Below are 12,915 nucleotides of genomic sequence, written 5' to 3'. Positions count from 1 at the left end.
GGCCTGGTCCGGCCCGCGGGCCGTATGTTTGACATGCCTGCCGTAGAGTCTGACTGCTGCACAATGTCTTCTCCAGCACATCCCAAAGTTTCTCAATGGAGTTAAGGTCTGGACTCTGTGTTGGAGAATCCATGTGTGAAAATGATGATCTCATGCTCCCTGAAACACTCTTTCACAATCCAGCCCCATCAATCCTGGCATTGTCATCTTGGAACATGCCTGTGCCATCAGGGAAGAATAAAAACAATAGATGGAATAACCTGGTCTATATTCAGTATATTCAGCTCACTTCATTCTTTCAGCACATACTGTTACTAAACCTAGACCTGCAGACCAACTGCAGCAACCCTAGATCATTTGCTTAGTTAAATCCAGGTGGCCACTTTTTGTTGGCCAGGCAGTGTATGATCCAAATCTTCCAGCATCAATACGATCTTGGGGGAAAATTAATACAGCTCTGGAAAGTAAATGTGACATTGCAGAAAATCTACTGAAGGATAAAACCGTCAAACATCAATATACAATTAATATTTTTTCATATTTGTCCCACCTTGTCATTCGTGTTGCCTCAATATTACTTGCAAAGAACTTGGTGCACCAGTTGGCACTTAACAGTCAGGGACACCACAGCCCTGTGGCATTCACAAAACCAAAACTCCATTAGAAAGAAGTGTGATTCATTATTTTACAATTTAACTCATTCCATCACAAATGTTTGTAAAGGCAGACTGCATGGCTAGCTGCTTGATTTAATTCACATGTAGCAACTGGACTGAATGCAACACCTAAGCCTTGGACTACACATCATTTTGAGAGTTTCCACTAAAAGAAAGCTAGTCTCAGATTTTCAGTGAAAAGGAAAACTATAATAACTAAGCATAATCCCTTCCTTGGAAAATGCCCCTTTTATAGCAGTATTTTTAGCTTCTCTGGTCTGAGAGACTAAACCAGCCCAATTCAAAGATCTTTAAGCACTACAGAAAATAATAAAATGTACCTCTTTAGGCTCTAGTATGATCAGGTTATTTCAACCATATGATGTGAGTGTTTTACTTTAGCATTATTATAATTTCACATTACCACCACAGATTAAAAACAAAAAATATGTCTTTATTGAAATCTAATTTGCCATGTGGTTTCATTTCAGGACAGGGTATAAAAATTAGATGCAAGAAACTAAAAACAGCAAGATCACCAAGCTAAAAAGAAAAGAGACAAAGGCAGCCCTACAGTACAGAGCAAGGACTCAACACATACAGAAACAAAAAGAGCAACACAAGAGCAAAATAAGTCATAAGTGAAAATCTTTAAGCAAAAATCCACAACAGAGTAAATGATCATGTAATCGATGACCAAACTGGGAGAGGTGGTCTGAGTTCATTAAGTTCACTTGTCACCGGGGTATAATGTATACACAAATGAATCATAATTTCATCTGCAATCACAGATGCATTAAGATCAGGGGACTATCCTTATCATGTGAATGGGCTCTACAGTTTATTATGTTTTTTTTTGTTTGTTACTCACTAAAATGGATTGTGGACTAGAATTTCTATTGCTCTTTCTTCACACCATCTTCTGCCCTACAGGCTGTAGAACTTGAGACTTCTATCCATTCCTGTGGAGGACAGGAACTGAGCATGCTCTCCAAACGCCACTCCCGTCACAAGACCGGTGTGATCTGCAAAAAGAGAAGGAGAGTAAGGAACATGAATCAAACAAAGAAATGGGAACAAAGAAAAATCCAACATGTGTCAATCTCTCGCTTTTTTTTTACTCAATAACCAGCTTTAACCTTAGAGTAGCACCAGTAGAAATGGTCAGAATAACGAGAAATGCCACTGACAGGAATGTGGTTCATTTTTGCATTCAACAGTAATACCGGATAGACATTAAATGAAGTCACTACTGATTAGCAATGGGATGACACAAAAGATTGACACTTATTAAATTACTGAACATAATGTCCATCATATAAAGGCAAAAATTATGAACAAATGACAACTTGGTTACTGTTGACTACTGTTCTGCTCTTATTATTAGTGATATTAGGTGACCTGTATATCAGGAAGTCCTATAATAAGACTAAGGAGATTGTTGTTTTTTTTTGTAATACGATTTTTTCAAACACCATTATTATATCACTGTTACTATGAGAGACTATTAGGAAAATTAAAAATGGTATGATCAGCAAATGAACACACTAGTGATTATATATTTATGATAATTATGTATGTTGCTGTTTTACAGTTACACTCACCAGTAAAGTTGAGGACCTCAGACCACTGCTTGCAGATATAAACTCTGATATCAGATCCTCCAACAGCCAGATATGTTCCACTCTGGTCAAACACCAGAGACTTTACCTGCAGGAATAGAGCAATATTTTACATTATAAATAGTTTTTTACACTAGAGATATATAAAAGAAATTCAGCTTAAAAGCACAAAAAACAAATACTATCTTTAATAAAAGCTAATAAATTAAACCTAAATAATGACTTGAAAAAAAGGGGGAGAAACCTCATAATTATTATCCAAAGTGATAGTCTTAAAGTTCTTCAGCTTTCTCAAATCCCACAGCTTCAGAGAGCTATCCTGAGCACCTACAAGAATGCACAGTGAGTAAGTCAAACGCAGAAAGGAAAAATATATAAAAGAATAACAGCAATCCACACACTGTTTACCTGTGGCCAGGTAGTATCCGTTCTCAGAGAACGCGATGGCAGTGACTGGGCCGGAATGGCCAGGGAAGTTGGCCACATTGGTTCTTTCCTTCAGATCCCAGATCTTAATCTGAGAGTCTCCTGTGCCGGTGCCAAAGATCAGCCCGTCAGGATGGAACTGAGCACAGGTCAGCGCTAAAATAAAAAGAAAGGGAAAGGGTCTTACACACTTGTTGCACATTATAAGCTGACATGGTTCTGGTGACCAGTGATAGAGACAGAAACAGAACCACGCACCACATCCTGCAGTCTCATCAGTGACTTTAGTGAGAACGCGGCCAGTTTGGACGTCGGAAAAGGCCCAGTACTAGACAATAAAAAAAGAAAAAAAAAAAAAAAACAGGATTTTTTAGTTATGACCATTTAAGAGTGCATTTTAACATTCTGTTCTGTGTGCATTTCCTGTTACCTGGTCTTCAGAGGAACTGAGCAGATAGTCTCCAGTAGCATGGAGGGACAGGCCGGTAACACCTGCCTCATGAGCTCTAACCACCTGAACACAGTTGCCTCCTGAGATTGACCAAACACGGATAGTGCTGTCCGGGGATGCAGAGAACACCACCGACTGCAAGACAATGAAAAACTACAGTTAGCAAACTCTACATAGTTAAATGTGATTTATGGGTCAGAATATGATATTTTGTGTGCTGTTTGCGTTAGAGTGTTGCTGGTTACCTGGGACGGGTGGTAGATGACGGAGGTGACTTTTTTGGTGTGACCCTTGAGAGTGGCCACAATCTGCTCATCTCTGCGATCGAACACCACCACGTTCTTATCCGCACCACCTAAAACCAGAGAAAACCAACTAAGTTAAATCTACAGGCATATGTACATTTACAGTACCAGTCAAATCATGCATGTTTTCCTACATTGTAGAAAAAGTATGAAGGAACTATTAGGAAATCAACACACAAAAAATAAATAAAATATAAAAGAAATTTGTCCCTTAAACATCTGATATAAGAACCCAACCACAGTGGTTTGGGATGAGTTGAAGCACAGAGTAAGGTAAAAGCAGTTAACAAGGGCTCAACACATCTAGAACTCAGTTGGAAAACCATTCCAACTCTACCTCATGTAGAGTTTAGTTCAGGCCCCAAAAAATCTGACCCGGTGCGGGGCTGTGCACGTTCTGCCTAAGCCCAGCCCGCCCGACCCCATAAACTGTTTTTGGGAGCCCAAGCCCAATCTAAACAGGACTTTAATTATTTTTTAATTAGAGCGTTAAACAGAGCTTTTAAAAACTTAAGCTGTTTAGATAAGCGAAATCTGTTCAGAATTAGGTTAATTAACACTGCAACACTAAAGAAGCATAGACCTATTATTTATGAAAAAACCTCACAAAGCCGATCGAGAGAATCATCCAAAAGTTGCCAAAGTTGGCATCAACGCAAAATGTATTACTTTGAAGAATCCAAATTACAACACATATCCGTCACTGCTCCTGGGCACCACAGAAATGGCTGCACACATTCACTGTCATCATGTGCGTGTTTATTGGGTTAAAAGATGGTGAACATGCATATCTTGATTTGAAGTCAAAAATCATTCCGGATGCATTAATCAACCTTTTGCATGTGTTTGTTTTCCTACCTGTGAGCACTTTGTTGGTATCTGTGGGGCAGAGATCCAGAGAAAGGATTCCAGGAACACTGGCACTGTGGAGACCCTAATTAAGAGAGAAACAACAAGAACAAGTTAATTATTTACCTACAGCAGCAATGTAGGGATATACATTTACTTACTCTGCTGATAACAGACAAAAAAAAAAAAGCCACATGACTCACAGCATGAGAGGCCACTTGGCGATATTTGCTGAGATCCTCAGCTCTAACCAGCTCTTCTGGAACAGTTTTTCCTCTCTGAGAAACGAAAAACAAAGACAATTTCATTACCAAACGTCTGAAAACAACTGCAACAAATATATAAAAAAAAAAAAAAAAAAAAAAAACACTTTATAAACTTGAACTTCATTACCTTCTTTCTTTCTGTGGTCAGGACAGTGGCCTTGTCTTGCAGCTGAAAAAAGTAAGGCGGGTCAAATGTCAATCAACAGTGGAATTCAAACAACAATGCATCATCTATATTGGCAAAATATTATTTTGTCTTGCCAGTTTAAACCAAGTTTAACATACAATGATATTGATGTGATTCAATGTTTATAATATATGAGTGTCAAACAGAGGGACTGTGCCTTTTAGTTAACTACATTTGAATTTGGTAAAATTTGTCCCTATTTTGCCCACAACTTTCCATTTTACGCAAAGTTTGTGTGTGTGTTTGTGATAGATCGTTTTAAAATAGCTCTGATTTAATAAGTGAACACTGCTTCATTTAAACTCTGAGGAAGGGTAATAAAGCTACCTCATTTTGCTTATTAGAGGTGTGGAAAGAGAGAAAAAACTACACTACATGTGGCAGAGGATGTAGAGAGCTTTAAATGTTTGTAAGTGCAGCATTTTGGTCGTCATTGCGACTAGGACATTCAGAACATTATTAATCTTCTTTATATCAAAGCCTGTGACAAAGCTAGATAATGGATAACTCAAAGAAAAACTAGCAGCTTAGGCCAAAGAAAAATGCAGAAGAAATGCTATTTTCCTGCTACGGAGCTCCCAAAGAAGCTTTAAGACAGTCTGTCACAGTAATGATATACTATTACACCATTTTTTATTATTAAGAACAGACATTGGGCTTTCAATATAAAAATACTTTAATATCCTAAATTAATAAAACAAATAAACAAATAAAGTACAACCACCCTGGTACTCTCTGGGTTTTGTGCATTATGAAAACACACTTTCTAGAGGTTTGCACTGGTCAAAGACTGACAGGAGACAAAAGGGGTAAGTATTTTACCTTCTGGATGATCTCTGGAGTCATTCCAACCTGTTCGCTGACTTCCATAGGTTCTCCACCCGCACCCTGATAGACCAAAAAAAAAAAAAAAAGTTCAATCACGCTTTTTATTAGGCCTTTCATGAAAAATTATTGACTTCTTTTACAATAAATGGTCAGGACCTCATTTTGATAATCGTGATATTGTCTAGCGTGTATTGTATGTTTGTTCACATATATAACAGTGAACAGAAGTTTAGCCAACCATGCAATGACCAAATCTTGGTATTTAAAAGATATTGAATTGCTTTGGAATTCTATTCTATTATCATTGTCAGTAGCATTTAATGGTGTTAAATTTAAAATATTGTTTATTACAATAATTTCTGTGATATAACAACAACAACAATTCTTACAATTCTAACAATTCTAACAATTCTTACATTACAGCAAATATATTACATGAAAGATTGGTGTACCCAAAAGTAGCAGTTTGAAAAAATAAAAATAAGCACTGACCACGGCTGCAGGCTGGGAGGCAGGAGCTGCCTGAGGAGCAACCAATCCAGCTTGAGGTTTGAGTGTGGCCAAGGCTGTAAGCAGCAAAGGAGGGCAATCATTAAAAACAAAGCAAATGATACGCAACAACAGAACTGGCAGTGGTTAAGAGAGAGCATTTGGAAGGTACAGTTGTGGTCAAAAGTTTACATACACTTGTAAAAAAACATAATGTTATGGCTGTCTTGAGTTTTCAATAAGTTCTACAACTCTTATTTTTCTGTGATAGAGTGATCGGAACACATACATGTTTGTCACAAAAAACAGTCATAAAATTTGGTTCTTTCATAAATTTATTATGGGTCTGCTGAAAATGTCACCAAATCTGCTGGGTCAAAAATATACATACAGCAACATTAGTATTTGGTTACATGTCCCTTGGCCATTTTCACGGCAACTAGGCGCTTTTGGTAGCCATCCACAAGCTCCTGGCAAGCTTCAGGTCGAATGTTTGACCACTCTTCTTGACAGAATTGGTGCAGTTCAGCTAAATGTGATGGTTTTCTTGCATGAACCCGTTTCTTTAGCACTGTCCACATGTTCTCAATGGGGTTTAAGTCAGGACTTTGGGAAGGCCATTCTAAAACCTTAATTCTAGCCTGGTTTAGCCATTCCTTTACCACTTTTGATGTGTGTTTTGGGTCATTGTCTTGTTGGAACACCCAACTGCGCCCAAGACCCAACCTTCGGGCTGATGGTTTTAAGTTTTCCTGCAGAATTTGGAGGTAATCCTCCTTCTTCATTATCCCATTTACTTTCTGCAAAGAACCAGTTCCACTGGCAGCAAAACATCCCCAGAGCATAATACTACCACCACCATGCTTGACAGTAGGCATGGTGTTCCTGGGATTAAAGGCCTCACCTTTTCTCCTCCAAACATATTGCTGGGTGTTGTGGCCAAACAGCTCAATTTTAGTTTCGTCTGACCAGAGAACTTTCCTCCAGAAGGTTTTATCTTTGTCCATGTGATCAGCAGCAAACTTCAGCCGAGTCTTAAGGTGCCTTTTCTGGAGCAAGGGCTTCTTTCTTGCACGGCAGCCTCTCAGTCCATGGCGATGTAAAACACGCTTGACTGTGGAGACTGACACCTGTGTTCCATCAGCTTCCAAATCCTTGCAGACCTGCTTCTTGGTGATTCTTGGTTGACTCTTGACCATCCTGACCAATCTCCTCTCGGCAGCATGTGATAGCTTGCGTTTTCTTCCTGATCGTGGCAGTGACACAACTGTTCCATGCACTTTATACTTGCGTATAATTGTCTGCACAGTTGCTCTTGGGACCTGTAGCTGCTTTGAAATGGCTCCAAGTGACTTCCCTGACTTGTTCAAGTCAATAATTCGCTTTTTCAGATCCACACTGAGTTCCTTTGACTTTCCCATTGTAGCTTTTGTAGCTGAGTCTAATCACTGGGTCAAATGAGCCCTATTTAAATGGGCTCATGAGAAGTCAACAGCTGTAGTCAATCAGAATCACTTACAAGAAGTGAAGAGGCCATGACATGAAGCTAATTTGATTGACACAACTCGCTACATCACCAAAATTGACAAATTTTGTTGCTGTATGTATATTTTTGACCCAGCAGATTTGGTGACATTTTCAGCAGACCCATAATAAATTTATGAAAGAACCAAATTTTATGACTGTTTTTTGTGACAAACATGTATGTGTTCCGATCACTCTATCACAGAAAAATAAGAGTTGTAGAACTTATTGAAAACTCAAGACAGCCATAACATTATGTTTTTTTACAAGTGTATGTAAACTTTTGACCACAACTGTATATAACCCTCACCTTCTCTGGCAGCAGTGACCTCTTTAGTGAGACGAGCAATCACTCTGCAAGCAGCATCGTGCTGGTAGAGTGCGTGAGACAGCTCCTGGCGTGTAGTCTGCAACTGCTGCCGCAGTGTGAAACTGTGCAGCATCACTGCATCCTAAGAAAGACAAAGTATAGGTTTTTGGGTAAAAGCACTTAGTTTTTCAAAGTTATTTAGAAATAAAGAGTCAATGCACTCACCCACTCGTCTTGCAGAGATTTCAGAATTGCAGGGATGCTGGTAGCAGAAGGTGGCTTAGGCCGAATAGGGTGAGAGACTGCATGTGAAAACAATAGGAAAACAGTTTCAAACCATGAAGAAACAGTACTTTCTCTTAAATTATCATCAGTAACTCATTTCCTGAGAAAGTACCCTACCTTTAATGTCGATGAGCTGCTCCTCAGACAGAGGCTGGCCGTTGATTGGGTCAGCTCCATTCTCAGCAATGTATTTCTCAATGAGGCGGCGTTCAAACACTTGATTGGAGACTGGAGACACACAAGGGTGCTCCGGTACCTCATTTGAGACTAAATGTGAAAGAAAAAAGTACAGAACAATTTCCTTTAAGATGCATTTCATTCAGCAACCAGGTCTTTAAATCTGGACCTAAAATCCAGTTTCTAGTCTTGGATTTTTCTCTTTTCCTGACATTATTTGTGCTACAACCATAAAAAAGGTAACAACTTTTGCTTCAATACAAAAAGCTAAGAATTCCAAAAAGCAATACTCTCCTTATTAGGTTGAGCTAAATGGGGATAGGCTGGAAAAAGGCAATGTAGGATTTAAAATACATACCTAATTGTTACATATAATTGTAACATACTTAATGTTTGAACATTTGGAGAAGAAAACTGTATTAAAACAACTTTCTATCGATAGAATACTTCACTACCACAATATAATAAAAATATATATTGTGATATGTATGGTTCGCTATTTACTGTACTTTGTTTGCTTGCAGTTTATATTCAGGTGCTAAACGTGATTCACTTTAGTTTCCTAGTAGATTGTTGTTTTATTTTAACAATCCTAAATTGAATGAACTGGTGAATCCTAAACTGTTATTGGCTAAATAAAACTATCCAGAAATACAGTTTTTACACAAAACCATGTTCATGGTAAGAGTGTTTATGAAACACAGAAATGTAGATTATTTTCTGCTGAATGTATGAAACGCATATTTATACTACATTAAAGCATTACTGTGTCTTAATTTGTCATTTTGCTTAGAATATTGTTATTGAAAAATAACATTGAAATTTTGATTAATTTAATGACAGATTGTCCATTGCTATACTCAATTTAAAAGGATCACCAAGTTTAATAATATAACTAAAGAAATGACTAAAGTATCGAAATCATTTTCCAATAACTGTAACTTACAGGCTTTGCAGGTTTAAGATTTCCATAATAGCTGTAAAAAATCCATTAAAATTACTAATTATATTTTTTATATCCTTAATGTTTGGAAAGCTTCTTTAGTTGTAATAAATGTATTAAACTCACTTTAAGTATAGTAGGTATGTGTGGAAAAGCTCAGTGAAACTTTAGCGCTACACTGATTAGCCGGTGTGCGGAACCGGTTCAGTGGAGTCTGAGCTCACTGTGGTGTATAAAAAAAAAAAAAAAAAAAAACATCTATTCAAGTGCCTCGACAGTTAATATCTCAGCAATATTCAGCAGTATCATCAACTAGCTAAATATTTACCTGTGTATTTATTTGGTCAGGGACTGAGCTACCTGAACATTATGCTAAGCTAGGCTAGGCTATGTTAGCTAATCTAGTGTTAGCAGAGTGCCGCCGGTAGGAGCCATGCTGTTTGTTAGCCACCAAGCTAACTAACTAACTCCACACACACACAGCCGCTGCTGCACTCCGAGCGGTCATAAACTCCCTGGTTCTGAGTGTGAGCGCGCTGATCCGGATCTGTAACGCGGTGCATTAGTGATTATTCGCGGCTGTGTGGATTTAGAGCAGTTTACTGAGGGTCTGCAGATCAGGAGCGCCGCTAGCAGCGCTAACCGAGCTCCGCGCCGGAGAAACCGCTCCACTTACTCGCACAAACCAGAGACATGCTGGATCCGCGGCCGCGTCCCGCTGCTGCTTCAGCTCAGGCTCCAAACCCCGGAGGAGGACGGCTGGATTTCTCTATCTGAAGCTTAAACTGAGCTTAAATCTGATCAAAGATCACAACATGCTCACTGTCCGCACACGCCGAGAGTCACTGCCGCTAAAAACCAGCGCGGTGCAGTGTGGGATAGCAGGTCCTCCACACACACACACGCGCACACACGCACACACACACTGGTTATAATGAACTGATGTACTGATTGGGTAAATATAATATACACAAATCCACAGCCATGCCATCAGTTCCACTTATTAGTATAGTATATATAAGCATACCTGTCAAGTTTTAGATTTAAAAATAAGGGATATTTTCCTCTGTACACTTAAAGCCGTCCCACCAGCCCAACGAAGGTTCAGTATCCCTTACATTTTAAGACATGTTTACACACTACAATTAGATTATCAGGATCTGAAATGTTGTGGACATTCCTACATGTTATTCTTTTAATACAGCCAAATTAAAAACCCTTTCTAGATATTTTTTTTAAAAAAAATAAGATTTTATGTCTTTTTTGGCATAAATGCACTCTTTTATATGATATATATATATTTTTTTATTTAATGGATTTAAAATTGAACAAAGGGTGCACAAATTCTGCAAAATGACTGTTGGTGACCTAAAAATAGTATCTCGAGCTTTTACTAAAAGGACATGGACCAGATATATTCCATCAGTAAAAATAATCATTTTTAATTAATACTTCTTTCTTTTGATCACTCAACCCCTGATTAGTTATTTTCGGTCCTCTCCATATTTCTAGTTAAACTGAGTCACAAGCTGTAATTTTTTTTATTTTAAAAGGTTTAATCTGTGTGTTTTATTTCGGAGTATTTTTAAGCAGCTATCAGAAAAATCTCATCACAGTTTCTATGATTAGCCTACCGTTACCTTTCTTTTAGAAAAATCGCTGTGTATCCAGATATGTTTTAACATCAGCTGCTCCAACTAGCTGCCTGAACTCACAGCGACGAGGGGCTTCCCCACACTGACCCTCCTTTGCAAGCTGATTGGCTGTTTCTCCTGAAAGGCGGGACTTTCTCCTTGAACCGGCTCCACGATTGGTTAAGAGACACAGAGCGGTCAGTGCCCTGTCTCCTCACTAATATATATATTTTTTTATTTTAATATAATACGGGAAATTTACGGGAAAATACGATTACGGGAGGACGGCGGGAAAGAGGAGTAAAATACGGTAGTTTCCCGGCCAAAACGGGAGACTTGACAGGTATGTATATAAGTATTCTTTTTTACGATGATTTATTACACCTACAGCTAAACAAAACATCTATAAATATACATATCTTATTTTTAAGGGTAATTATCAAAAACAATTAAAGGAAGTATTTTTATTACATTAATAAATACCAGCTAACTGTATGAATGTATTCACATTTTTGTCTTTGTTTATTAAGTAATGTCTTGTATTTTTGTAGTTATTGTTGCTTTTATTATATTCTAAATTGTTGTTATTATTGCAATGCTTTGGTAATATTGTTGTTATTACAGTCACACCAGTAAAGCTACTTTAAATCTAAATCTAAAATCCTATTTCCCCCGTTATGGCAGAAAATGACCTCAAAAATTAAAGGGAGGTTGTGATGTAATTTAAAAGCTTTATACATTATATTTGCTGTACTTAAAACATTTAATATGGTTCTGTGTTGAGCAAATTAGTAAATATTTCCAGCAGTATAAAAGTGACCAAACATTTAAAAACTTTAATTTTGCTTAGATGCTCAATTTGCAATTTTGCACTCAGGAGACTAGTAAATTAGTTTCAATAAATTTTAATCACAGTTTAAAAGACTTGTGTGGCTCCCTCATTAAATGGTTTTGGTCCTTTCATAGATTCAAATTAACTGGCCCTTTCCAAAAGTGATTATGATATTTTAAAAAGTAATATCCAATATTTTGCACAGATGAAAGTTTTCTAGGAATGTGGTTCAAAGTTTCACAAAAAGATTTTTCTATCTTTAAAAAAGATTATAATCTTTTAATTTTATTATTCAAAAGGGAAGCACATTTTGTTGATACATTTTGCAGAACAAAACGCTGACTCTGCTCCAATGATCTATATAGAGCTCAACACCTGCTGGCTAGCGATTTATTAGCCATTTTCACCAGAGCAGTGCCAGATTAGGAAAGACTCAGCCCTCAATAAACCACAACAGTTTTAGACCACATAATCCATAATCTAATGTTTTAATATATAACTAACTACAAATTATATAATAAACTATACAATGAAGATCATTGCAATTAAACTGTTTCATTGCAGTCAAAAAGTTTTTTTTTAATTTCTCATTAATGTACAATCATCACTCCATCTTGACAAAAATGTAGCAAATTTATTAAAAAACAAAAACTGAAATATTACATGGTCATAAGTATTCAGACCCTTTGCTCAGTATTGAGTAGAAGCACTCTTTTGAGGTAGTACAGCCATGAGTCTTCTTGGGAATGATGCAACAATTTTTCCATACCTGGATTTGAGGATCTTCTAGCATGATGCTGCCACCACCATGTTTCACTGTTGAGATTGTATTGGGCAGGTGATGAGCAGTGCCTAGTTTTCTCCACATACATCGCTTAGAATTAACATAAAAATTGAATCTTGGTCTCATCAGGGTCTGAATACATATGACCATGTGATATGTCAGGGTTTTCTTTTTTTATAAATTTACAAAAAAAAAAGATGGGGTGCTGAGTGTATATTAATGAGAAATAAAATGAACTTTTTTGATTTTAGCAAATGACTGCAATGAAACAAAGAGTAAAAAAACGTAAAGGGGCCTGAATAATTTCCGTACCCACTGTATACTGGTCATTTGTAATTGATAATTGT

General features: G+C 37.4%; 1 protein-coding gene across 2 annotated transcripts; it reads right to left on the bottom strand.

Moving 5' to 3' along the window:
* Window positions 1-1,089: 1,089 nt before the first annotated feature.
* Window positions 1,090-10,197, bottom strand: prpf19 (pre-mRNA processing factor 19). 2 transcript variants are annotated; one of them, XM_049484469.1, is made up of 16 exons: window positions 9,995-10,197; window positions 8,316-8,465; window positions 8,139-8,215; window positions 7,914-8,055; window positions 6,081-6,156; window positions 5,585-5,642; window positions 4,703-4,744; window positions 4,513-4,587; window positions 4,319-4,394; window positions 3,401-3,510; window positions 3,135-3,290; window positions 2,963-3,032; window positions 2,687-2,860; window positions 2,523-2,605; window positions 2,261-2,366; window positions 1,090-1,681 (listed from the first exon to the last, which is right to left on the bottom strand). In XM_049484469.1, exons 1-16 carry the CDS (start codon window positions 10,011-10,013, stop codon window positions 1,584-1,586), a joined length of 1,512 nt encoding a protein of 503 aa, XP_049340426.1. In that variant the 5' UTR covers window positions 10,014-10,197; the 3' UTR covers window positions 1,090-1,583. The 2 variants fall into 2 exon arrangements, with proteins under 2 accessions (XP_049340426.1, XP_022539322.2); XM_022683601.2 differs by having other exon boundaries at window positions 5,585-5,650; window positions 6,083-6,156; window positions 9,995-10,196.
* Window positions 10,198-12,915: the final 2,718 nt, after the last annotated feature.

Source organism: Astyanax mexicanus, chromosome 10 (genome assembly GCF_023375975.1).
Source record: "Astyanax mexicanus isolate ESR-SI-001 chromosome 10, AstMex3_surface, whole genome shotgun sequence".
In the NCBI taxonomy this organism is placed as follows: Eukaryota; Metazoa; Chordata; class Actinopteri; order Characiformes; family Acestrorhamphidae; genus Astyanax; species Astyanax mexicanus.
The sequence above is the reverse complement of the archived record's forward strand: the minus strand, read 5'-3'. Positions and strand labels throughout refer to the sequence as shown.